The sequence below is a fragment of the Nomascus leucogenys genome, chromosome 9 (assembly GCF_006542625.1).
Source record: "Nomascus leucogenys isolate Asia chromosome 9, Asia_NLE_v1, whole genome shotgun sequence".
NCBI lineage: Eukaryota > Metazoa > Chordata > Mammalia > Primates > Hylobatidae > Nomascus > Nomascus leucogenys.
The window spans coordinates 107893068-107918822 of record NC_044389.1 but is presented as its reverse complement, the minus strand read 5'-3'; the positions used below and the strand labels follow the sequence as shown (position 1 = coordinate 107918822).

Here is a 25755-nt window from a genome sequence, read left to right as displayed (position 1 = left end):
GGCACTTTGGGAAGCCAAGGCGGGCGGATCACGAGGTCAGGAGATCGAGACCATCCTGGCTAACACGGTGAAACCCCATCTCTACTAAAAATACAAAAATTAGCCGGGCATGGTGGTGGGCGCCTGTAGTCCCAGCTACTTGGGAGGCTGAGGCAGGAGAATCACTTGAACCAGGGAGTCGGAGGTTGCAGTGAGCCGAGATTGCACCATTGCACTCCAGCCTGGCAACAGAGAGAGACTCTGTCTCAACAACAACAACAAAAAAAAAAAAAAGAGAGAGAAAACACCCAAGCAGGTTTGATTTTCTTTTCTTCGATCCCATAATTTTCTCAAGGAAAAACTTTAGTCACTTGAGTGTAGTCACTTGTTAGGGAGACAGTAACACAGTGGTCCCCAACCTTTTTGGCACCAGGGACTGGTTTTGTGGAAGACAATTAGGTACCGGTTTTGTAGAAGACAATTTTTCCACAGATACAGGGGACGGGAGGATGGTTTTGGGACAATTCAAGTGCATTACATTTATTGTGTACTTTATTTCTATTATTATTACATTGTACTATATAACGAAATAATTCTGTAACTTACCATAATATAGAATCAGTGGGAATCCTGGGCTTGTTTTCCTGCAACTAGACAGTCCCATCTGGGGGTGATGGGAGACAGTGACAGATCATCAGGCATTAGATTCTCATAAGGACCATGCAACCTAGATCCCTGGCACATGCAGTTCACAATAGGTTTCACGCTCCTATGAGAATCTAATGCCGCTGCTGATCTGACAGGAAGTGAAGCTCAGGCAGTAATGTGAGTAATGCGGAACAGCTGTAAATACGGATGAAACTCAGCTCCCTCGCCTGACACTCACCTCCTGTGGTGCAGCCCAGTTCCTAACAGCCCACACAGACCAGTACCAATCTGTGGCCGGGGGGTTGGGAACCCCTGTGGTAATGTATCACGGGACATAGGGGAGGTGGCACAGGAGGAAAGAGTACAAAAGAACAACAAAGAATCTAAGTTGTGTGTGTACCCCCAAAATTTTGTGTGTGGGGAGGGTTGGTGATGTGTATGTGGGGGTGGGTGTGAATGTGGGTGTGTATGTGAATGGGTGGGAGTGTGTGTGTGTGGATGGGTGGTTGGACGGGTGTGTGTGTGTGCATGTGTATGTGGATGGGTGTGTGTGTGAGTGTATGGATGGGTAGATGATGGGTGTGAGTGTGGGTGTAAGTGTATGGATGGGTGGATGGGTGGGTGGATGGATGGGTGTGAGTGTGGGTGTGTGTGGCTGTATGTGTGGATGGGTGGATGGATGTGTGTGAGTGTGGGTGTGTGTGTATGGCTGTGGGGTGGGTGTGAGTGTAAGGATGGGTGGATGGGTGGGTGGATGGATGGGTGTGATTGTGTGTGGGGGGGTGTATGTGTGGATGGATGGGTGTGAGTGTGTGTGTATGGCTGTGGGGTGGGTGTGAGTGTGGCTGTGAGTGTATGGATGGGTGGATGGATGGGTGTGAGTGTGGGTGTGTATGGGTGTATGTGTGGATGGGTGGATGGTCGCGTGTGCATGTGGGTGTGTGTGGCTGTGGGGTGGGCGTGAGTATCGGTGTGTGTAGCAGTGTGGTAGGTGTGTGTGGGTGTGTGTGGCTGTGGGGTGGGTGTGAGGGTGGGTGTGTGTGGCTGTGGGGTGGGTGTGAGTGTCGGTGTGTGTGGCTGTGGGGTGGGTGTGTGGGTGTGTGTGGCTGTGGGGTGGGTGTGTGGGTGTGTGTGGCTGTGGGGTGGGTGTGTGGGAGTGTGTGGCTGTGGAGTGGGTGTGTGTGGGTGTGTGTGGCTGTGGGGTGGGTGTGTGGGAGTGTGTGGCTGTGGAGTGGGTGTGTGTGGGTGGGTGTGGCTGTGGGGTGGTCGTGTGGGTGTGTATAGCAGTGTGGTAGGTGTGTGTGGGTGTGTGTGGCTGTGGGGTGGGAGTGTGGGTGTCTGTGGCTGTGGAGTGGGTGTGTGGGTATGTGTGACTGTCGGGTGGGTGTGAGTGTGGGTGGGTGTGGCTGTGGGGTGGGTGTGAGTGTGGGTGTGTGGGGCCGTGGGATGGGTGTGTGGGTGTGTGGGGCGTGGGGTGGGTGTGAGTGTGGGTGTGTGTGGCGTGGGGTGGGAGTGTGGGTGGGTGTGGCTGTGGGGTGGGTGTGTGGGTGGGTGTGGCTGTGGGGTGGGTGTGAGTGTGGGTGTGTGTGGCTGTGGGGTGGGTGTGAGTGTGGGTGTGTGTGGCTGTGGGGTGGTGTGAGTGTGGGTGTGAGTGTGGGTGTGTGGGGCTGTAGGATGGGTGTGAGTGTGGGTGTGAATGGCTGTGGGGTGGGTGTGAGTGTGGGTGTGAGTGTGGGTGTGAATGGCTGTGGGGTGGGTGTGAGTGTGGGTGTGAGTGTGGGTGTGAGTGTATGGATGGGTGGGTAGGAGGCTGTTGGGATTTCCTGATGACTCATCTGTGCACCTGAAGGGGCAGGTGCCCCCCAGGGTTTCAGAGCACCAACTCCACAGCCTCACAACACCTGAAATTAAATCTTGCTTCTAACACAGGGCTCAAGTCACTTCACCTTGTTGTCCAGTCTCCTCATCTGTAAAATTGGGGCAATAAAAGCAGCTATGCCAGTGGGCTGCTGAAGGATTAGGTGAATTAACACATGCAAAGAACTTAACATTTTCTGTGCCTGCCACACAGTCTGAACTTGCGCTCATATACCTATCATCGCAAGTCAATTCAGAACCAGCTAAAGAACACTGGGTTTGCCTCCTCCTGTACGTGGGATGAGTAAATCCCATCTGAAAATGCTTCCCAGGAGAAGACCTTCAGCACTAAGACTCTGCACAGCCCCAAGCCTGTCCTAGCTGGTCCCAGAACCAAATATCTCACCAAGTGATTCCAGGACTGGAAATATTTTGTGGGTTAGCAGGTTGGAAAAAATAATGATAAACTACTTGTAGAATCATACTTAATAGTTTGAATGCTCAAAACTAGATTTTAGTAAAAATAAATAAATAAATAAACTACTTATAGAATCAAAATGCTGAAAACTACATTTGAGTTTCTCAAGTGAATCCAGCCACTGTCCTCTGCAAAGTCTTAGGCTCTGCTTTAAATTTGTATTCTCTTTAAAGAGTCTGTATCGTCATCCAAAACTCTCCTCACCACACAAGTAAATACAGAAATCCCAAGGCGAAAGGACAGATTAGCCACATGGGGGGTGGAGAAAAATCTGAGCCAATATCTGAAAAATGTTAAGATCATTTAGAGCCACTTAGAAATAGTATTTCCATTAAAGATCTGAACATCTTGTATGATTTAGGCCATCCCCGATGCAAGAGCAAGGAACCAATCACGACGTGAGTACACACACATGGGCTTAATGCATGGACTCCCCCAGCCAAGGATATAATGAGTTCTCACTCTCCCACTTGCCATCCATGGAACCACCCTTAACGAAATGTCAGTACAAATCATTTTCCTGACACCAGATTATCATTAACGAGTTTCAGAAACTACTTAAGTTAGAGAGATACACTGCAACTGTGTGCACATGAAAAGCCAATACACAGTTGGTGTTTAAACAGTTTTGAAAACATATCACGAGAAATAACTCAGTAATGGACACTGGATGTGTGCAGATGATATACTACAAAAATACCCTGAAAGCTCAGGAACTCCAAAATTTGAAAAATAACTTCACTCAGCAAACACAGGAAAGACTTTTTTAAAAAGGTAAATCTGTACTTAAATAAAGTAGAATAATTAGGATGAACTTTCAGCCTATACAACTATGCCTTCTCAGAAAATAATTTCCATGTTTCCAGGGAGGAAAAATGATCCATCTCTACTTGCAGGAGAAGTTTTCTCACATCTGGTTTATGTGTAGAAAAATCTGAAAGAGGGACAAATGAGCCGATTTGGAAACAGATGCTAACACCTTTCAATACAGTAATGCCTTCACTCATGTGAGGGTTGTCCAGGTTTTCTTCCATATAAAGATATAATTTTATAAACTTAATCTAATAAATTCAATGATATGGAGCAACCTGTAATCTGGCATTGATTAGTCTCACCAAAATGTGAAGACAAACTTTGTGACTTCTTTGGACCATGGTCAAGTGACCTGCTGACTTAACGAGCAACATTTTTTACAGGAATTCACCATAGCTAATGTTTACAATTCAGAGAACTAAACTGTCCGTAAGTAATTTGCTGGTATGTATAAACAATGCAACCCTTTTTTTTTTTTAAAGGTATCCTTTTTAAATAAACTCTTTATTGTGTATTTAGAAAAAGATACATTTATGTACTTATAACTAGTTAAATAATTAAAATCCAATCAAGGCTGGGTGTGGTGAATCACACTTATAATCTCAGCACTTTGGGAGGCCAAGGCAGGAGGATCACTTGAGCCTAGTAGTTCAAGACAAGCCTGGACAACACAGTGAGACCACATCTCCACAAAAAATTTAAAAGTCAGCAGGCACAGTGGGGCACACCTGTAGTCCCAGCTATTGTGGAGGCTGAGGTGGGAGGATCACTTGGGCCCAAGAGGTCAAGGCTGCAGTGAGCCATGATTGCACCACCGCACTCCAGCCTGGGCAACAGGCGAGATCCTGTCTCAAAACATACATACATACATACGTACGTACGTACATACATACATACATACATACATACATTTGAATCGAAGGCTGTGTTTGAGTCAGAGGAGGCAGCTCTTCTGTTTTTCAGATTTCTGGAAGGGAGATGCACATGACCTCACTTCCTTCCACATTGTATGCTTTTCTGACAGATGTGCTCAACATATTAGATGCTGTGTCATCAGCATCTACTATGTAGGCAGATCTGGATGTCCTGTCTCTCTCTCTCTTCAGCACTTAGGAGGGAATTCTTTTTCCTAACCTCCCTTGCCGTGGCAGAAACATGCAACTAACTTCTTGTCAAAGGGTTCTGAGCAAAAATGGCATTTGTCTCTTGTGAGCCAGAGCAAGTGATTGCCGGTCCGAGACCTCCAACCCTGCTCTTCTCACTCACAACAAACCCTGCAGGATGGTGCACAATGACTCCGTGGAAGAGTGATTTATAGACATTTCCTGCCCAGGCCACTGAGATTTTGAAGTGATGTGTTGCTGCACTATAACCTAGTCCTCTCTGTCTAGTATTCAAAACAAGAATTTCGACCCAAATTTTAGAGCTGCTATATCCTTATGAATAGGACTTCAAATCCCAGGAACCAGACAGTATGTGAGATCTACAAATGTTGTCCCATTGTTTCCTGAATATTTTCAGGAAGATATTGATCAATTCATCAAAAATCCAGATGAATCTAGAAAACAAAATCCTACCAGAATCAAGGTCTCCATTTCCATTAGCTGAGCCGAGACACTTTTCCAAGGGTGAAGATGAAGGGTCTTGCATATTGGAAGCTGACAAAGTGCTCTCCATGCCTGATGAGCAAGTGTCTCTTCTCTTAATTCATCCTGCAGAAAAAATTACCTAAGAGCAATCAAAAAAAAAAAAAAAATCAGAGCAGTTTAATCATATTGATTATATTCACTTATTTTTAATTTTTTTTAAAAAAACCTTATTAGTGTCACTACCATTTCATTATAACTTTCAAGATGCAACGTAATGTTGATAAAAGAAAATACCAGGAATAAGTATTCTAGTACACTTAGGCCAGGTGCAGTGGCTCATGCCTGTAATCCCAGCACTTTGGGAGACCGAGGTGGGTGGATCGCTTGAGGTCAGGAGTTCGAGACCACCCTGGCCAACATGGTGAAACCCTGTCTCTACTGAAAATACAAAAATGAGTCAGGAGTGGTGGCATGCACCTGCAATTACAGCTACTTGGGAGGCTGAGGCAGGAGAATCGCTTGAACCTGGGAGGCAGAGATTGCAGTGAACTGAGATCACGCCACTGCACTCCAGCCTGGGCGACAGAGTGAGGCTTTGTCTCAAAAAAAAAATTAATTAGTTAATTAAAAAGACTAATGAGTACATATCTACACAGGTCAACAAGGTCAACAATAAAGGTCTCGGCATAGCAAAACCATCCGTGTTCTAGAGGTCATTATTACCACTAAGATGGACACATATTTCACCAACAGAAACTTGCATTTCAGTCCTCGATCCACCATGGCAACATTGGGTAAGACACTCCCCGCACCTTGAAGCTATGTAGCAGCAACCTCCACCCACCCCCACACACAACCTCAGCATCCCACACACGGGTACTGCAACACGCAGTGCCCTGCCTCAGGAAGAAGTCCTCACATGTTACACATGATCTGTTATCAAAACCAGTTAAAGTATTGATATTTGTCAATAATGTGCTTTTTCACAAAGTAGAAATGGAGACAAGACTTTCCCTACAATAGCACTGCTATTCCCCACTTGCCTTCTAATAAGACTGCTAGAAAAAGCAGCAACATTAGAGCTGGTTCCCACAGAATCCTCCTCTCCAGCTCCTTTATGTCAGGGCCCAGGAGACACTGGGAGTAATTGCAACCAACGAGCAGCCATACCTGGCTCTGATGCTCAGACACAGCCCACATGGTGTTTTTAAACCACCACGGCCACATGGTGTTTCTCTCATTCATTCAGTGTTCTCTTTTATTTCACATATAGAGAGAAGCTTAAATCAGCCAACAGGCAAGTAGAGATGAAGAAACAAAAGAATATAATGCACCTGCATCTACCAATGGGCTATTTTGTGACTCACATACTGGTAAAATATCTTTTAAAAAACATTCAGAGGTTTTGTCAAAATTGAAGGTTCATGCCAGGTGCAGCGGGTAGCCTATCTGCACCTGTCATCCCAGCTACTGGAGAGGCTGAGGCAGGAGGATCATTTGAGCTCAGGAGTTCATGGTCAGCCTGGGCAATATACTGAGACACCCATCTCTAATTAAACAAAAAAAAGAAGGTTCATGAAAGAACGTGTTACTCATTTGTGCAATGGTAGAGAAAAAGCTAGAAACTCATGCCAGGAATAAGTACGAAGAGACAGGAAATGCACCAGGTACATAGCACTGAAATTTAATTCAACGTGCATTGAACTATCCACCTGTTGTATTTAACATACTATACCAGACACTGTGGAGAGGACAGGAAGCTATTTCTCAATCACAGTACAAAGAAAGAAAACACCTGTTTCAGAGTATGAACTATAAAACTATCTGCAGTGGGTCGGCAAACAGCAATCTAGGCATTTTGCTACTACAAAGATAAGTTCATGACTAAGCCAAGGGAACGACAGTGCAACAGAGAAGCCTCCTGTCAATGAGAGATTATCGCTCCCTAACTTTCTCAGCATAGGGCCTTAGGTTTTCTGAGGCAAAAATGAGCGCACAAGGTTTGAGGTGTAGAAGTCAGCATCAGTGATACAAGTAACTTAAACCAGGACTTTCCTGATTTAAAGTGTGAGAGCTATGGGTAAAATGCAGTGTACCAGGTCCTAAACAGTTTCTTCAGCTTGTTTTAAAATCACAGAAAGGCTGGGCGTGGTAGCTCACGCCTGTAATCCCAGCACTTTGGGAGGCTGAGGCAGGCAGATCATCTGAGGTCAGGAGTTCGAGACCAGCCTGACCAATATGGTGAAACCCCGTCTCTACTAAAAATACAAAAATTAGCCAGGCGTGGTGGCACATGTGTGTAATCCCAGCTACTCGGGAGGCTGAGGCAGGAGAATCACTTGAACCCGAGAGGCAGAGGTTGCGGTGAGCTGAGATCGCGCCATTGCACTCCAGCCTAGGCAACAAGAGCGAAACTCCATCTCAAAAAAAAAAAAAATCACAGAAAGTACAAGTAAGTACCATCCCTGAAGAGCCATGGACACGACGAGCTCAGTGTGGCACCGTCTGGGGCACCTCAGAGGAAGCAAGTGAACACAATCTCAACCATGGCCCTCTAGACGCATAAATCTAAGGCAGGTAGTGTAAGAAAATATGGTATATACAGAAATGACCTGAACCAAAATACAAACTGAGTTTGCTTCGTTCATAATGAAAATGAAATTTTTTAAATAGTGAAATCCTTTTTTAATAGTTTTTAATAATGAAAATAAAGGTTTTTTAATAAAAAAAAAATGAAGTTATCTTATATCCCCAGTGAATCATCTGCAATGTGATGAGCTTAGTTTCCGAAAGCTTAGCTGGAATTGACACTAAATGAAGGAACCTTTTAACAGCTGGAGGGGTTCTAAGATTTTTGTTGTTGTTGTTAACGGAGGACATTGGTAAACTGAGCAGTTTACTCTGGAGGCTGGCTACACTTTACCCTGTGGGTATCAGTTTGCTAAAAGAACCCTCCGAATGATGGACACAGCTGCATTCTTCTAAGAGCAATCCTTCCAGATTCCTGTGATGATAGGGACACAAAAATCTGGACATAGGAACTACCTCTTTCACAACAATCAACCCACTGCATTGGCAGGCACAGAACTAAACATCACCTAACACCGAACTGACCTGCTCACACCTCGTCTCAGAAGGTTCCAGAGATTTGCTCCCATGGGCTGCACCCAGCAGAGGAAAGGTTGCCTGCCAGGGGCACTCTAAGGTCTTCTGCGCTATACCTGGGGCTTAACAGTGGGTAGCAGGACCCCCAGTTCACCTGGATTGCCCCTGGCAGGTAGGGAGCGAGCGCGGAGGCGCTCTGTAAACAAACTACTTGTTGATAAGCAAGTGTGTCCATGCAACCAAATACCCAAGCATCCACTGAGAATGTTCAGAGGGTACCTGGAACATTACAAAGGGTAAGATATGCACCCTCCAGCCCTCACCCCTACCCCATGTAAGGACGCGCAGTTATGAGATGACAGGATCACGTGGTCACTGAGGAAGAGACACAGCATCCACCAACTCCAGAAGCCACAGGTGGCATGGGCTTGGAGAGTGGAGGGCGGCAGCCCACTGTGGAAAGCTCTGGCTCTCCCAGCTCTCCCTCCAGTGATCCCTCAGGGAAAATACCGGGGATGTGGAGGGGAGAAGGGTGTGCAACTGAAGGAAAAGGGTAGGAACTGAAACACTTGGAGCAAACAAAGGTAAACCAGGGAAGAAAAAGGGAGGAGAAAATACCAGAATGTATCCAGGAGAAAGGGGCCTTAAAGGCATATGATAGAGCCCCAAAAACGATGATCATAACAAAACGCACAGCTCCACGAAAAGAAGCTTAGAGCTACGGACACAGGAGTACAACCACGGAAAGGGCACACAGAGAACACCCAAATGAGCTAAGGCAGGGAGGGATTCCAGTACCAAAGCCCCTCTCCTGGCCGGGCGCGGTGGCTCATGCCTGTAATCCCAGCACTTTGGGAGGCCGAGGCGGGCGGATCACGAGGTCAGGAGATCAAGACCATCCTGGCAAACACGGTGAAACCCCGTCTCTGCTAAAAATGCAAAAAAAATTGGCCGGGCGTGGTGGCGGGCACCTGTAGTCCCAGCTACTCAGGAGGCTGAGGCAGGAGAATGGCGTGAACCCAGGAGGCGGAGCTTGCAGTGAGCCGAGATCGCGCCACTGCACTCCAGCCTGGGTGACAGAGCGAGACTCCGTCTCAAAAAAAAAAAAAAAAGAAAGATCCTCTCCTTACAAGCTCTCAGATTTCAAACTTTCATAGATAACAGCAAAACCACAATCCAGGAAAAAATAATAAAAAGCGAGCAGTGTTTCACAATCCACATTTCAGCCTGGCCATCGGAGGTCCTGGCTTATGCTCAGGGATGGCTTCCCTGTGCTGTGTGTATGTGTGTATTTTGTGGGTATGTGCTTACTTTTGAGACGTTTAAAGAACACAATTAACTCCATCTTGTCCAGTAAGTGCAAAAGCAATAGTAGTGTCCTAGTGAGAAGAGACAGAAGCTTACGGTGGGGAAAAAATTAAAATTCTGCGTATGTGGACCCAGCATGGTGGCTCACAATCCCAGCGCTTTGGGAGGCCAGGTGGGCAGATTACCTGAGGCCAGGTGTTTGAGACCAGCCTGGCCAATGCGGTGAAACCCGTCTCTTCTAAAAATACAAAAATTAGCTGGGCATGGTGGTGGGCACCTGTAATCCCAGCTATTCGGGAGGCTGAGGCACAGGAATTGCTTGAAACCGGGAGGCAGAGGTTGCAATAAGCTGAGATCATATCACTGCATTCCAGCCCAGGAGTCAGAGCAAAAAAAAAAAAATTCTGTGTATGTGTACCCACTGGTCAGTGGTTAGGTCATTTGGAGTTAAAATGAACAGACTTCTCAGCAGTGTTGGGAACCTAAACCTACTGGTAAGAGGAGGAGCTTCTGTCGCTCCAAATAGAAGAAATGGAAGTGTTAGCATGGTAAGCATGCATTTACGATTATTTTATTCTACCAGCACTTACGGTGATTACTAAGTACGTAATAAACATGCACTTATTTAATCCTCGTAAGAACTCTAGGATGTAGGTTACGTTACTGTTCCCATCTTACAGATAAGCAACCTAAGGGATGAAGTCACTTGCTCAGCATCACACAGCCATTAGTGGTGGAGCTGGGATTTGAACCCACACAACTGGCTCCAGAACCCATGCCCTAACCAGTCAATTACAGTTCCCTTTACCCCATTATCCACATTTCCCATAATGCAGCTATGACTTTTATATTTTTTCTTAAATCATCGATTTTTAATAACTGAGCACCTATTATGGGGAAGGGGTAATGAAAAGAAATAATACTAAACTAGGGAGTGGTGGGGACCCCACACAGTGTCATCTGCCCTGCGGGCACTCAACACTCCCAGTCATGGATCATTTTTTTCCAAATTAATTCCTCCTGAAAAGCTTCCCTCAAGAGCTTATAGTAAACTTTTCTTAGCAAACTCTAAGACACATAAAATTTTAAACTAATGCCAGACAGATAAGTGCTGATACCATGCAATTTTCTTGTGTATGTAGTAAGGGAACATCTGATTTATTTATGCCAGACACCATGTTGGGCACTGGGGACAGACATATAAATACCAGTGGCTGCCAGCAAGGACAAGTGGCTGCTAAAAGCAAGTCTGTCCGTCCAACCGCACACACAACCACCACCAAGTCCACCAAGAATGCACCTGGAATCCTACAAAGGACAAGATGTAAATATCAACAAGGATAGGAAGGCGAGCTTGGGTGGGCCGGGGGGTGCACCAAAGTGGAACAGAAAATTAGGAGAGGCTCAAGAGGAAATGCCCAGAGGAGCCGAGGATAAGAGGAAACCAAAGGGGGATGGGCATGGTGGCTCACGTCTGTAATCCCAGCACGTTGGGAGGCTAAAGCAAGCAGATCACTTGAGGCCAGGAGCTTGAGACCAGCCTGGCCAGCATGGCGAAACACTGTCTCTACTAAAAACACAAAACACACACACACACAAAATTAGCTGGGTATGGTCGTGTGCACCTGTAATCCCAGCTACTCAGGAGGCTGAGGCAGGAGAATCGCTTGAACCTGGGAGGTGGAGGCTGCAGTGAGTTGAGATGGCTCCCACTGCACTCTAGCCTGGGTGACAGAGCAACTCTGTTTCAAAAAAAAAAAAAAGAGGAAATCGAAGGAGCAAATAGAAGCACAGCCTTCAGAGACTCAGGAAGGTAGAAAAGCCATTAAACGTGGAGGTACCAGCAGCAAACAGCATGGCAGACCCTTGGGAAAAAGTCTAAGATGCCTCAAGGGAGAGAGTGGGAGACGGGACTGTGCAGCAAGTGGCTTCACGCCCATTCATCCCCAGATATGTACTGATCCCCCATTCCATGTCAGGCACTGTTCTGGGCATGGGAAGGCGTCTGTAACAAAACAAAACAAAATTCTTGCCCTGGTAGAGATCTCATCCTAATTGGGAGAAAGAGCCAATGGAGTTGTTTTTTTTTAATTAGTAGATGATATAGCCTGTTAGATGGTGATAAGTGCTATAGGGAAAAATGAAGCAGAAAAGATCAGGCAAACAAATAAGAATGATTATTATTATTACTATTATTATTATTATTATGGAGTTTTGTTCTTGTTCCCCTAGGCTAGAGTGCAATGGCGCAATCTTGGCTCACTGCAACCTCCACTTCCCAGGTTCAAGCAATTCTCCTGCCTCAGTCTCCCGAGTAGCTGGGATTACAGGTGTGCCTGACCATACCCAGCTAATTTTTTTTTTTTTTTTTTTTTTTTTTTTTTTTTTTTTTTTTTTTTTTTTTTTTGTATTTTAGTAAAGACAGAATTTCGCCATGTTGGCCAGGCTGGTCTCGAACTCCTGGCCTCAAGTGATCTGCCCATCTCTGGCTCCGAAAGTGCTAGGATTATAGGCATGAGCCACCACAGCTGGCTAGAAGGATGATAATTATTTAGGTGACAGTCAGGCAAGACCTCAGGAAGTGATATCTGAACAAAGACTTGGGGTGAGAACAGAGAGGCAGGCTGAGCCCAGGTGAGAAGAGAACGTTTGCTACAGTAAAGGCCCGAGCCCTGCGTGTCACTCTGCAGATGGAGTGGACGTGGCAGGGTGTTGTTCCAGGAAGTGAAATGATCAGGTTTGTTTCGGAAGAAGCACTCAGGGAGCCATGGGCGAGATGGATGAATGGAAACAGACTAAAAACACGGAAGTGCAGGCCAGGGTCTGAACTAAGACAGTGGAGAAGAAATGAAGGGAACAGGTCCAAGAAGTATTTGAGAGGCCCCATCAACAGAGCACCGTAGAAATTATGCTAACAAAATGCAATCTTTTCACAGCACACAGTCACAGTTCCTAGAATAAATTACTTCACTTTCCACAGCAACTAATGGAACCTATGCAGTGTCTGTGGAAACAGATAATTCTTGGGGAAACCTATCAAATATGAGAATAATCCCACATCGAAGAAATTTCTATTTACATTCAATGGGATTTTTTGGGGGGGTGAGAGGGGCAAATCTTGGTGATAACAACTGCTCCACCCATAAGCTTTGCAAAATACAAACAGGATATTTTTAAAAAGCCTTTTCCTAACTACAACACCCTAACCTCCCAAAAAGGCTACTATTAAAAGAAAGCGTATTTCCTTTTGTTTCTTAAGCTATATGTAATTTCAAGAACAAAGTAAAAGTGTCTATTAATTAAAGTAACAGTTTTTTCCAAAGACAATATAAAAAAGGTTCAGAAGACTGGGCTTATAAAAGGTAACTTCCTGTTTTACACAATACACTTTGTGGTTTTGTACAAAGTTAACTCTACTATAATTGGCTCCGTTTGTCTCTGTTGGACAACAGAATTCTAGTACTGGAACTTCTTACAAGAGTTATCTTGGACCAGTGAAAAGAAAAGAGAGCTTGCAGAGTAAGGGAGTAACAAGGCCGCTATGTAGCTGTGTGACATAAGCAAATTACTTAACCTCTCTGTTCCTCGAATTTCTCATCAGTTCAATCAGACGGCTTGATGAGATGCAATCACCCTTTTCGAATCTAAAATTTTATCAGTCCAGGTGTTATTACGATTCATTGTACATTTTCTGCATTCAGATTATCCCTTTATGTTTGAAGCAAATTTAATACAATAAGCATCCTCCCCTCTCAACCCTATTTTTCCTTCTCCTTTCATTTGAGGTATAGTCAAAGAATAGAGTAATGCTAGCACAGGTTAAGCAAAGCCTTCTTAGGAAGAACACAAGTGAGGAAGAACACGCATTAAATATTACTCTTCAACTAGCCAGACATAACTGGGGGCTCATTATCTATGTTGAATGCATCTAGGCCAGCACTGCCTAATCTATAGCTGCTTGGTCCAGTACAGTAACCACTAGCCACATGTGGCTACTGTGCACTGGAAACGTATCTAGTACTGTTGAGGACCTGAATTTTAATTTTAATGATCTTGAATTGAACTAGGCACATGTGAGTAGAAGGTGGGCAGCCCAGCAAGACCACTGCACTGGAGAGCCATATTTGAGAGCTTGGAACATGTCCTAAACAACCATCAATTCTCGGCTCTCTTAAAAGTTTTAAGGTAATAATGTCAAGCTAGTTAAAACTCACGAATTTTTAAATCTAAGAAACTTCAAAAGGAGACTTAACAGTTTCCCCCTAATATTCCACAAATGACTCATGGCAAACTTCCTAACACAGCATAGGTTTTTATTAAATCAGCTGCATTTTTATATCAATGGAAAATGTCAAAGGAGAAACATCTTAGAAACTATTAGGTGTGTCATACAAAGACTATCTGCTTTTTTTCATTCATTTATTAATTCAAGAAAATCATTCCACCTAAAAAATGTAGTCATGTACCAAGTTTTTCTATAAAGAAAAAAAAAAGTCCATGAATGTAGCTATTAATAAATCAGTTAAATGTCAGTGGCTTATAGACACTTATTAAAAGGGGAAAAGTTTGCTCAAGTCTTATGACTCCTCATTATCCATTTGCCTCTAACCAGACACTACAGAACGGTAATCTAAGACTGTAAAATTTAAATGCATCAAATCAATCATTTTAAATAGAACTCAAGGCCAGGTGTGTTGGCTCATGCCTGTAATCCCAGCACTTTGGGAGGCTGACGCGAAGGATCACCTGAGGTCAGGAGTTCGAGACCAGCCTGACCAACATGGTGAAACCCTGTCTCCACTAAAAATACAAAAATTAGCAGGGCTTGGTGGCGCGTGTCTGTAATCCCAGCTACTTGAGAGGCTGAGGCAGGAGAATCACTTGAACCTGGGAGGCTAAGGTTGCAGTGAGCTGAGATTGCACCATCACACTCCAGCCTGGGCAACAGAGTGAGACTCTGATTCAGTCAATCCATCAATCAATCAATCAATAAAACTGAAGAGTGACAATACGAAGACCAAAAAGAAAGCCACTGAAAGAGTAGCACAGTGGCCGGGCGCGGTGGCTCACGCCTGTAATCCCAGCACTTTGGAAGGCCAAGGCGGGTGGATCACAAGGTCAGGAGTTTGAGACCAGCCTGACCAACATGGTGAAACCCTGTCTCTATTAAAAATAGAAAAATTAGCCGGGCATGGCGGCACGCGCGTATAATCCCAGCTACTCGGGAAGCTGAGGCAGGAGAATCGCTTGAACCCGGCAGGTGGAGGTTGTGGTGAGCCAAGATCACACTACTGCACTCCAGCCTGGGCAACAGAGGGAGACTCCATCTCAAAAAAAAAAAAAAAAAAAAAAAGAGCAGCAGAGTGAAAGCTCACATGACGCTGGAGGGCAATGGCAGGGCCACTGGAAGACTTCCCCTACGTCCACCCAGGTGGCTGCAAAATTGATTCACTTTGGCAAACGACATGTCCCACTTTGACTTTTTCAACAACATTTAGTTTTTTCCTTCCTATAAAAGATAGACATGCTCTTGGTAGAAATCTTGAAAAGTAACATTATAAAGAAATTAAAATCACTTGTAATTCTAATACTCAGTGATAATCAATTTTTTGTTTCTATAGTATCTCCTCCTGACAGTTTCTCTGTGGATTTTGTTGTTGTTGTTGTTGTTTAGTTCATATAGAATTGGGAATTCTAATCCATTTTTCATTTTGCATTACACAGGGGGAATTTCTCGTGTCATTAAGATTCTCTGAAAACATGACTTGAAATGGTTGGATAATTTTTATTATAAAATGAATAAGGTCATGTATTTACCATGCCTCTGCTGCCGCCCATTAAAGCTGTTTATATTATTTTTTCACCATGATAAGTAGCACTCTAGTCACGACTCTCAGTCAGAAATCCTATATCTCTGATGTCGCCTTAATGTAGAATCCAAGAAGTTAAATTATAGGATCAAATAATTCCCTCCCTCTATTATACAGAGGGCCTCTTGTCTGCTTCCCTCTTAGCGTCTGGCTCCTGACGAAGAAACACACCCTCCAATGGATTCCTAAGAAAGGATTTATGTGGAAACTCTAGATGGGTGGCATGTCTTTAACCTATTCTATTTCACCACTAGTTCAGGTGGGTAGAGAATTCTATGTTGGGCCAGGCACAGTGGCACATGTCTGTAATCCCAGCACTTTGGGAAGCCGAGGTGGGTGGATTACCTGAGGTCAGGAGTTTGAGACCAGTCTGGCCAACATAATGAAACCTCATCTCTACTAAAAATACAAAAGCTAGCCTGGCATGCTGGCATGCACCTGCAATCCCAGCTACTTGGGAGGCTGAGGCAGGAGACTTCCTTGAACCCGGGAGGCAGAGGCTGCAGTGAGCCGAGATCACTGCACTCCAGCCTGGGTGATGGAAAAAAAAAAAAAAAAGAATTCTACGTTGGAAAAACATCCTCCCTCAGAATCTTGACGGCTTCCCTCCATGGCCGTCCGGCTTCCATCGTTGAGGTGTCTGATGCTGTCCTAATTAGGGGACTTTTTGACATTCTGAAATCTCACAATAATGTGCCTGGTGGCATCCTATGGGTGAGTGACTTCTTTCAAGATTGAAATTCAGGTTCTTCAGCTCTAGGATATTTTATTGAATTACTGCTAATTTCCTCATCTCCATTTTCTCTTTCATTCTAAGAGTCATTCAAATGCTAGACTTCTTTAATTTCCTTAATTTTCCCCTTTACCTTCTATCACTTTATTTTGTTTATCCACCATCTGGGATATTTCCTCAACTTTCTCTCTAACCCTTCCATTGAGTTTTACATTTTAATGTATAAAAGTTTTTTTTTTTTTTTTAATGCTTGTAATAGTCTCCGTTTTCATCCTATCCTGTTTTTGTTATGTGGATGTAAAATTTTCTATTATATCCCTGAGGCTATGAATGTTTTTTAGATTTTCTTCTCCCCTTCACAGACGTTATCTTTCTCTCTGTTACTTCTGGTGTCTACTTTTATATTACTGCTTCTCTTAGTAGTCTAGTCATTCTTAGATGTTTGCTGATGTTGCAGAGTAGGAAATTAAAACGCTGACTGGGCCGGGTGAGGTGGCTCACACGTGTAACCCCAGCACTTTGGGAGGCCAAGGCAGGAGGATCAGCTGAAGTTAGGAGTTCGAGACCAGCCTGGCCAACATGGTGAAACCCTGCCTCTACTAAAAGTACAAACACTAGCCAGGTGTGGTGGTAGGCACCTGTAATTCCAGCTACTAGGGAGGCTGAGGCAGGAGAATTGCTTGAACCCAGGAGATGGAGGTTGCAGTGAGCCGAGATTGCGTCACTGCACTACAGCCTGGGCGACAGAGTGAGAGACTGCCTCAAACAAAACAAAACAAAAGGCTGACTGGTATCTCTGAGTACATGGTGGAGGTTGTTAAATAGGGAAATCAATGTATAGACCTCCGCCGGGTCATCCAGGGAGGAAACCCCAACGTTAGTGAATTTAAGACTTTTCTCTTAGTTTGGGCAAATTACACAGAACAGGACTCCTCATTTTCCAGTACATACATGCTTACAGTTTCCCGCCCACTGTCACTGATGTAGAATCCGGCATCCCAAACAGACACAATCAGTTTCTTCCCCAATATTAGGCAAATTTGGCTAGAAGAAAGATCTCCCTCTTAAATTCAAAGCAATAAAGATAAGTCCAGTTCCAATTTCAGATTTTCAGTTATAAGAGTCAATAAATTCTCTCCTTCCCTTATGCTAATTCTAATATAGCATTTTCCACTTTGATTTTGTCTTATTAGACACAAGAAATGTAAAACTATCATTGTGCACATACACCATGGAATCCTATGCAGCCATAAAAAAGGATGAATTCATGTCCTTTGTAGGGACATGGATGAAGCTGGAAACCATCATTCTGAGCAAACTATCACAAAGACAGAATACCAAACACCGCATGTTCTCACTCATAGGTGGGAATTGAACAATGAGAACACATGGACACAAGGTGGGGAGCATCACACACCAGAGCCTGTCTTGGGGAGGGGAGGAGGGGGAGGGATAGCATGAGAGATATACCTAATGTAAATGACGAGTTAATGGGTGCAGCACACCAACATGGCACATGTATACATATGTAACAAACCTGCACATTGTGCACATGTACCCTAGAACTTAAAGTATAATAAAAATAAAAAATTAAATAAAATAAACTATCATTGTGCAATTGGAGTCATCCAAACTCAAGTGAAAAAGTGAAACTTTAAACTGTGATAACAAAGCTACGTAAGCATTAGAAATCATTCTCATCTCCATTCATCAAGGCAGGCCCCCCAAGGCTCACTGCTGAGGAAGGATCACTACAGTGAAAGCCACCAATGACTCAGACCTTCCAAACTGATCTGCCTTCAAGAGGTCCAAGAAAACGGCATTTGTGCCAAGTAATAACATACTCAATTTCAGGCTTGCCACTCTGCAAAGGGAAAGGGCTTGTGGTTGTTTCCTGTTTTTTTTTTTTAATGACTCAGAAAAGATAATATTCTCCCAATCAAAATAAAATATGAAGGTCTAAGCGAAAAGCTTGCGAAATTCCAGACATGCTGTAGCCACCCTTGGAAATCTAGCACGTCTAAATCACAGAGAAAGCTGTCTCATTTCACACTCCAGGAATTTCAAAATGAGCACAGGCATCTATGCTGAGACCTTTCAAAATATTTCAATCAAAATGGAAAAGTCTCAAAGGATCCTGAAAAGAGGTACCACCAAATTTTGAGCCGAATCTTGGTCTCTGAAAATCACTGCTTCCATGTTCCTAAGAAGCAGCATACAAACAACAGCCCAGAATCGCAGCAATACCGGGAAGAACCACATCTGTAAATGGCTTTGAAGATGAAAAGCGCTGTTAAGTGCCAAGCGCTATTACCAACGCAAGCTTTCTTCTATTTATACTCGCCCTGTCACCCGGGTCACTCTGCTAATAATACCTGACTAAGTACATCTCTCCCCCACTCTCACCAGCCAACTCACAGCCTTTCTAAGAAGAGACAAGCCCTGCCTCATCCCATCATCAAGTGAGATGAGCTGATTGTTTGGGGCAGAAGTTCACCTTGCCATCCGCCATATGCTCAGAGCTTGATTTACCTTGATTAGGACAGCAATTTACTCACCATTTTTCAACCAGGCTTACATTGGTTTTCACTCAAAATAGATTGAAATCTGACACAAATTGCTGCCCTGGCATAAGAAATGCTAATTTTTTAAATCAGATTCATGCCTCAATACTAGGAAATAAGATCTATTGGGGATAATAGGCACTCGAGGAGTAAATACCTCCTATTCACACAATAACATTCGGTGTCTTCTAATTCATGGTTTTCACTGTCACCTTTTAACCTCCCAATCAAACAGCATATATTGCCCAAGAGCATAAGATGAACAAATCAGTTGTTCAAAAATGGGCATGTGCAAAATGAGAAAAACAAGAGGCTTCCAAGTTAGTTGCTCAGGAGAAGAAAATCATCAAAGTGCACCATCTTGAAAGTCAGTTTATTTACTCTTTGCCAACAAATTATTTATTTACTATAAATAAGGATGAAGTTTTACAATACCCAATTAAATACTGCTACGCAACAGGTCTTTGCATCAAGGTACTTCTTGTAGCAGAAATTTACACCCAAGCCACAAAGGTCATTCCTATCCCTAGCTAAGCAGAAGACTGAGTTTGGTCATAGGGCCTTTTTTTTTTTTAATTTTTGTGGGTACATGGTGTAAATGGGGCCTTATTTAAAATGCAGCAGTTTTACAATTAGCAGATGTAGTCACACTGGGTTCAAACCTGTTGGACAAACCCTACATACAGGATTTCTCTGTTCCTTATAAATATTAAAAGGAATAAATTAAAGCATCCCCCCAGGTTTGTAAAAAGAGCTAAGTAAACCTTATATTCCCCAACAGATTTGTGTATTGCATTACATACAAATGCAGATGAGTCATTTTAAGTAGATCATGTATTGTCCATGCCATCATGAGACTCAAAAAGTAAAGAAACTTACAAAGAAGGCTTCTGTAAGCCAGACATGCATGGATAATGCCTAATTAGGGCGTAGTTTTCTGGGTGGATTTTACGAATTGATGACTTCAAGCCAAACAAACGCACAGTAATGATGCTTGAGAGGTGCCACAAAGTCCAAAATACCAAAAGAAGTTATTCTCCCACTGTCAACCAAAATACCAATAACGAAGAGATGAAGAGTTCCAACACCGTGAAGATATCAGCCAGCGGGAAACCCTCGCCTGTGGAGCCCTGCATTCTAGCCGGAGATTCCTACAACTAGAGTGCACAGATATCTCCTATCCACCAAGTTTTCTGGGTTTTTTTTTTTTTGAGACGGAGTCTCGCTCTGTCACCCAGGCTGGAGTGCAGTGGCGTGATCTTGGTTCACTGCAATCTCCGCCTCCTGGGTTCAAGCGAGTCTCATGCCTCAGCCTCCCAAGTAGCTGGGATTACAGATGCCCACCACCACGCCCAGTTAATTTTGTATTTTTAGTAGAGATGGGGTTTCACCATGTTGGCCAGGCTGGTCTTGAACTCCTGACCTCAAGTGATCCGCCTGCCTCAGCCTCCCAAAGTGCTGGGATTACAGGCGTGAGCCACTGCGCCCAGCCTATCCACCAAATTTTATAAATTATATCATTTAAGTGCATGAAGGAAGTTTACTAGAGTCTGCCTGAAAATCATTATGCAAAATAAATAAAAACACCCTCACTTACTATGGTCAGTAAAGAACTTGGAAAACGTGCAGGACTCAGCAGGAGGCCCGCGTCCATATGGTAACGTCTTATCAGGCACCAGAATGTGCTCCTGGCCTTTAAGTGCCCCAAGCAACACTGTCCTCAGCTGCAAAAAGAAGGGACTGTCCTGGAAGCTTCCTCACTCTCATCTCCCACTCAAGCATGTCAGGGAAGGTAAGTTTCCACTCACCTTCCTTGTTAAAACCAAGAGGATGTGGTAGGAGCAAATAATAGAGCATCCATTAGTATGGAACAGAGACTGAAAGAAGGGAATAGTCACCATGGTCTGAGGCAGATCACAAAAGCTTTCATCGAAAAGGTGGATCTGAGCCAGGTCTGGAGAAAACTGCGATGTTTGACAAGCCGGAGGAATGGGAGGCTCCTCCAGGCTAAGGGGCAGGCAGGGTGAGCTCAGCCTCTCTGGTCCCAGAGCCTGCACTGGGAAATGGGCAGGAGAATCTGACAAATATGTAGTGGCCAGTTGACACGTGGCCCTGAGTGCCCAGCTGGCTATTCAAAGACCTAATCTCATCACTTGTATAAGGCCACTGAAGTTCACGGCGGCAGAGGGAGGAAGAGGGAAAGAGGATGTTCTGCATTTTCCAGCTCTCTGGAAAGCGTACAGCATAGTTCAGTCAGTTTTAAAGGCAATGAATGACAAGGACCAAATCCCAAGCTTCGCCGTAAACACTGTCTGTTTCTGTACAAGGCCATCTCCTTCTCCAAGCAGCAGTGTAGAGGGCTGTGATGGTTCTCTCTCATTCCGGGGTTGGCTATCTTTCAATAATTGTCCCACAGAGGGTGGATTAGGGAGAAGGCGAGAAGAGAAAAAAACGCCAAATTGCTCCACAGCTGTCGGCTTCTATGAAGTTGATGGCATCCAGTGGTTGGCATCTCCTCACCTAAAGGCAGGGGGCACAGGCTTGGCAGGGATTAGCTCCTCCAGGGCGTCAGGCCTCCCAGGCTCTTGAAAGCTGTCAGCTTCAACAGCAAACCCTGGCAGCTGCATTTGGCCAAACTTCTTTTCCTTTTAATTAGCACAGGGACAGGAGAGTGTTTCTCAGAAGAGCCTGCCTGGCTTGGGGCCTCCTCTGCTGCCTCCTCCACTCAGTTAGAAAAGCCCTCTCCTTGGAAAGTCTCAAGGATCTCACCTGCCACAGAGCAAACATCTCAAAAAGCATCCCCTCCGGCCAGGCGTGGTGGCTCACGCCTGTAATCCCAGCAGTTTAGGAGGCCAAGGCGGGCGGATTACCTGAGGTCAGGAGTTCAAGACCAGCCTGGCCAACATGGTGAAACCCCGTCTCTACTAAAAATACAAAAATTAGCCAGGCATGGTGGCACATGCCTGTAATCTCAGATACTTGGGAGGCTGAGGCAGGAGAATTGCTTGAGCCCGGGAAATGGAGGTTGCAATGAGCCGAGATCATGCCACTGCACTCTAGCCTGGCCAATAGAGCAAGACTCTGTCATAAAAAAATAAATAAAAATAAAAAGCATCCCCTCCAAAAAGAGCCCGAGTGGTAAGTCTCTCAAGCACACACCTTTTTACGCACTTGGGACCTTAAAAGGCTCCTTTTCATTAGGTCAATGGGAAAATTAAGGCTGAGGCTGCAAGTGAGATGAGGAAAGACCAAACATGTAGAATACAGACTACACCTCTCAACCATGACACTCATGTTGACTTTCTCTGAGCAAATACATCCAGGTCAAAGGACACACCAGGATTCAACCCACAGCTTCCAGCACACAGAGCTGGAGGAGTGATCTTACACTTCCTGTTTGTTTATAAATATAATATGTACTACAAAAGAACAATTATGATTACAGTATCTCCACAGGCAGATAAAGTTTAACTTAGGGAACTAAAACCAACGATGAAAGTAATTGACAAAAGGAGGCTGCCCAGAAAGTAAACGTTGCCCTCTGATGTCCTCATGCATATTCATGAACTCTGTCCTCTGGTTCAGACACCCACAGGGCGATGGGCTCAGGATCAACCAGATCTTTCTCCCCAAAACCTCCTTCCAAAGACTCCTCTTTCCCACTTCTCTGTGCTTAGGAAGGTGAACTCGGTCTCTTCCTGCAGGTACAAACGCGAACACTACCATAATCCAAGCTAAATTTTGGCAGTGTGCAGTGTGCTTTTCGTTCTATGCCCGTGACTTTTTCTGTGGCTAACTGCACAGCGCGCCATTCCATGGGACATTTCTCCACGCGTTCTGCACAGCCACGCATCTCATTCCAACAGAATACCAACTGCAGGCTATTTAGAACGGTCTCCTACGAATGTCTGTCTTTAATTGAAGAACTGCAACCTAAGCCACGTACCAATTGGTACCATTTATATCCAGTGACAGATATAATGCAGACAGGAGACGGAGAGCTCTTGCATTGCCAGGGAGTAGTTCTGTTTGGCACACAGGCAAGATGGTGACTACTGACTATATAACATAAAAAAAAAAAAAAAAAAAGCCTACCTGGACAGAAATGTCCTTTCCAATCTGGAGACGGGAAAAAATAAAAGTGACTCCAAACACAAATGCTTCCTCTGCAGTTGTGAAGTGAGTACCTTGTAAAAGAGTCAGAGAGATTTTTCTCTAATAAAAAGATAGTATATTTGTCCCAACACCAAAAGCTTAAGTAAACATGTCTTCCACCTTTTAAAGCAGGTTTTTAAACTATGCTTGTGCCTAGAAAATATTCTATTCTGCCATCCATCGCAGGAAAAATCAAATATAGAGGAGGGTGAAGATGAAAGGGATTAGCCCGGGTCACACCAAAAGCCCTAAACCAGAAATGGGGTTTCTGAATTCCCAGGACTTGGTTCACTCCAACCATCAAACTATGGTTTATTTATAATACCCCAAATTTAGTGCACTTTCTAAAAATAACACCAACTGTGAAAATTCAGCCACTTCAATTTGGCAAAATTTGACTTTTTCCCTGGTCCATTAAAAGAAGTACAGTTAATTTCCACCCATATAGAGCAAAAGCCTTTGATTCTCCACCTTCGTAGTCCCAGGCCAACAGTACCAGGGAAGGGGTCTACAAGCAGCTGGCTACACTGAGGAGGCACAAAACCGTGTGTACCTGGGACTCGCAAAAAGAGCAGCTGTGGTGTCGGTCTTCAGTTTTCTACATGAAAAGGAAATAATCCAATAAAAGACCAAAAACCGAAGTTCACTCTAAAATGTCCTCATCAGTGGCCAACACTGTTTAGAAGAAAAATTCTAGCTCTCTTTCCCCCAGCTTTGAATAGTGTCTTTTTCATTTCTACCAAAGGCTTTTATTTAAAACATATTCTTACCTACGTTCAGGGGGAGAAAACTGATTTATATTAAAACCAATTATTTTCTAATCAAGATGAAATTTCAGAAATTCAACACTTTTCAAATCTTAAATGGTCAATTCACACGACAGTAAACAACACTGTGTCCTAGCTGAGCATGTGCACTTACACATTTAAAAACAGTAACGTAAGCTTCATTGAAAAGCTCTGCTCTCCCACAGCCATCTGAACGAAATCCAAAAAGAGAAGGATCTAGTCTTACTCCATTTCAAAATTAACTGCTAAACACAAACCCTATTAGAATGACCCTGTATAACCTCTCCAAAGACTCAATCAATCTCCTTATCAATAAAATAAATATAACAGCCCCCACTTATAAGAATTAAATAAGTGAATGGTTTAAAGTGCTAGGCAAGACCAGGCATGGTGGCTCATGCCTGGAATCCCAGCACTTTGGGAGGCTGAGGCGGGAGGATCACTTGAGATCAGGAGTTCAACACCAGCCTGGCCAACATGGTGAAACCCCATCTCCACTAAAAACATAAAATTAGCTGGGCGTGGCCTGTAGTCCCAGCTGCTTGGGAGGCTGAGGTGGGAGAATTGCTTGAACCCAGGAGCCAGAGGTTGTAATGAGCCTAGATTGCAGCACTGCACTGCAGCCTGGATGACAGAGCCAAAGTCCGTCTCAAAATAAGTAAATAAATAAAAATAAATAAACTGCTACACAAGTATCTCACACACAGTAGTAAGCAATCAAGAGGTTACAATCTTAAAACAATGTGTAAGACTAGGATTTCAAATCTAGCTCTCTCTCTTGCTGGCTGGCACTCTGGGCAAGTAACTCAAGCTCTCTAATGCCTGTCTCGTCTGTAAAAGGAGGACGACAAAACTCTTCTAAAATAGATGAAATATAAATATGAAGCAATAAGAAGAGTCACTGGCCAACAGCAGATATTTAAATAAGCAGCTGTTTTTTTTATTTTTAAAAGTATTTGAAGGACTGGATTGCAATGCTCCTAACACAAAGAAATGATACATGCTTGAGGTGATGGATCCCAGTGACCCTGATTTGATCATTCCACACTGTATGCTTGTATCAAAATATCACATGCACCCCACAGATATGTATGATTAGTATGTATCCGTAAAAGCTTCTTAAACATCTAAAAATATTTTTAAAATAAAGAGTATTTGGTGTAAACAGGTAATTTCACATCAGATTAATTCACAATCCTTTCACTGTGAAATCTCTAGACCTACAATCCAAATGTCCCATTCCTTGTAGGTGCTCATTTAAGTTAGATTTAAAACAAGACCTTGTAAGAACCTAGAGTTGGAATTTCACACTCTTGTATCACACCTTAAAGTGATTCAGTTCATATATTAGTGTTGATTGAAATGGAGGGGATAAAAAACAACTTGCCAAGTTTGGCAGAAAGCAGGGAAGGCATACCTTAATATCTGTTTATAAGACATCCTTTTCTTGGCCAATAAAACTACGGGGAAAAATTCACAAGATGAAAACCTGCCCCTTCTCCCCCATGTCCCACACCTCCATATACTTCTTGTCTAATCACAGTTGCTAACATTATTTGTCCTAGTTTGCAGAAGTCACCAAATGCTTTAGCAAGCCCTGGATCTATCAAAATGTGTCATTTTTGCTTTTCAGAAAATGAGAAAGGAATGAAACAGAAAAACACAACAGATTCTTTCTCTAATCAATGTCAAAGACATCTATCTCATCACATGAATGGAATCCTAGACGTGTCATCTCATCAATAACATGAGGGACCCTAACCATCAGTGCACATTAACACATTATCGCTTTTGCTTTTTAAAATTTACTACAGGCCAACCAGATGGGAAGTGTTAAGGTGGCATCTTTTCATCAGCACAGTGATGAA

The 25755-nt window shown here is 43.8% G+C and overlaps 1 protein-coding gene across 1 annotated transcript in view; it reads right to left on the bottom strand.

Annotated features, from left to right (window-relative positions):
• Positions 1-25755, bottom strand: part of SFMBT2 (Scm like with four mbt domains 2) — a 247993-nt gene that overhangs the window by 216114 nt on the left and 6124 nt on the right. The window contains exon 2 of the mRNA XM_030819341.1: positions 5353-5503. Coding sequence (XP_030675201.1) covers positions 5353-5452 — 100 coding nt within the window. The 5' untranslated portion in view covers positions 5453-5503. The remainder of the gene's footprint in view (positions 1-5352; positions 5504-25755) is intronic.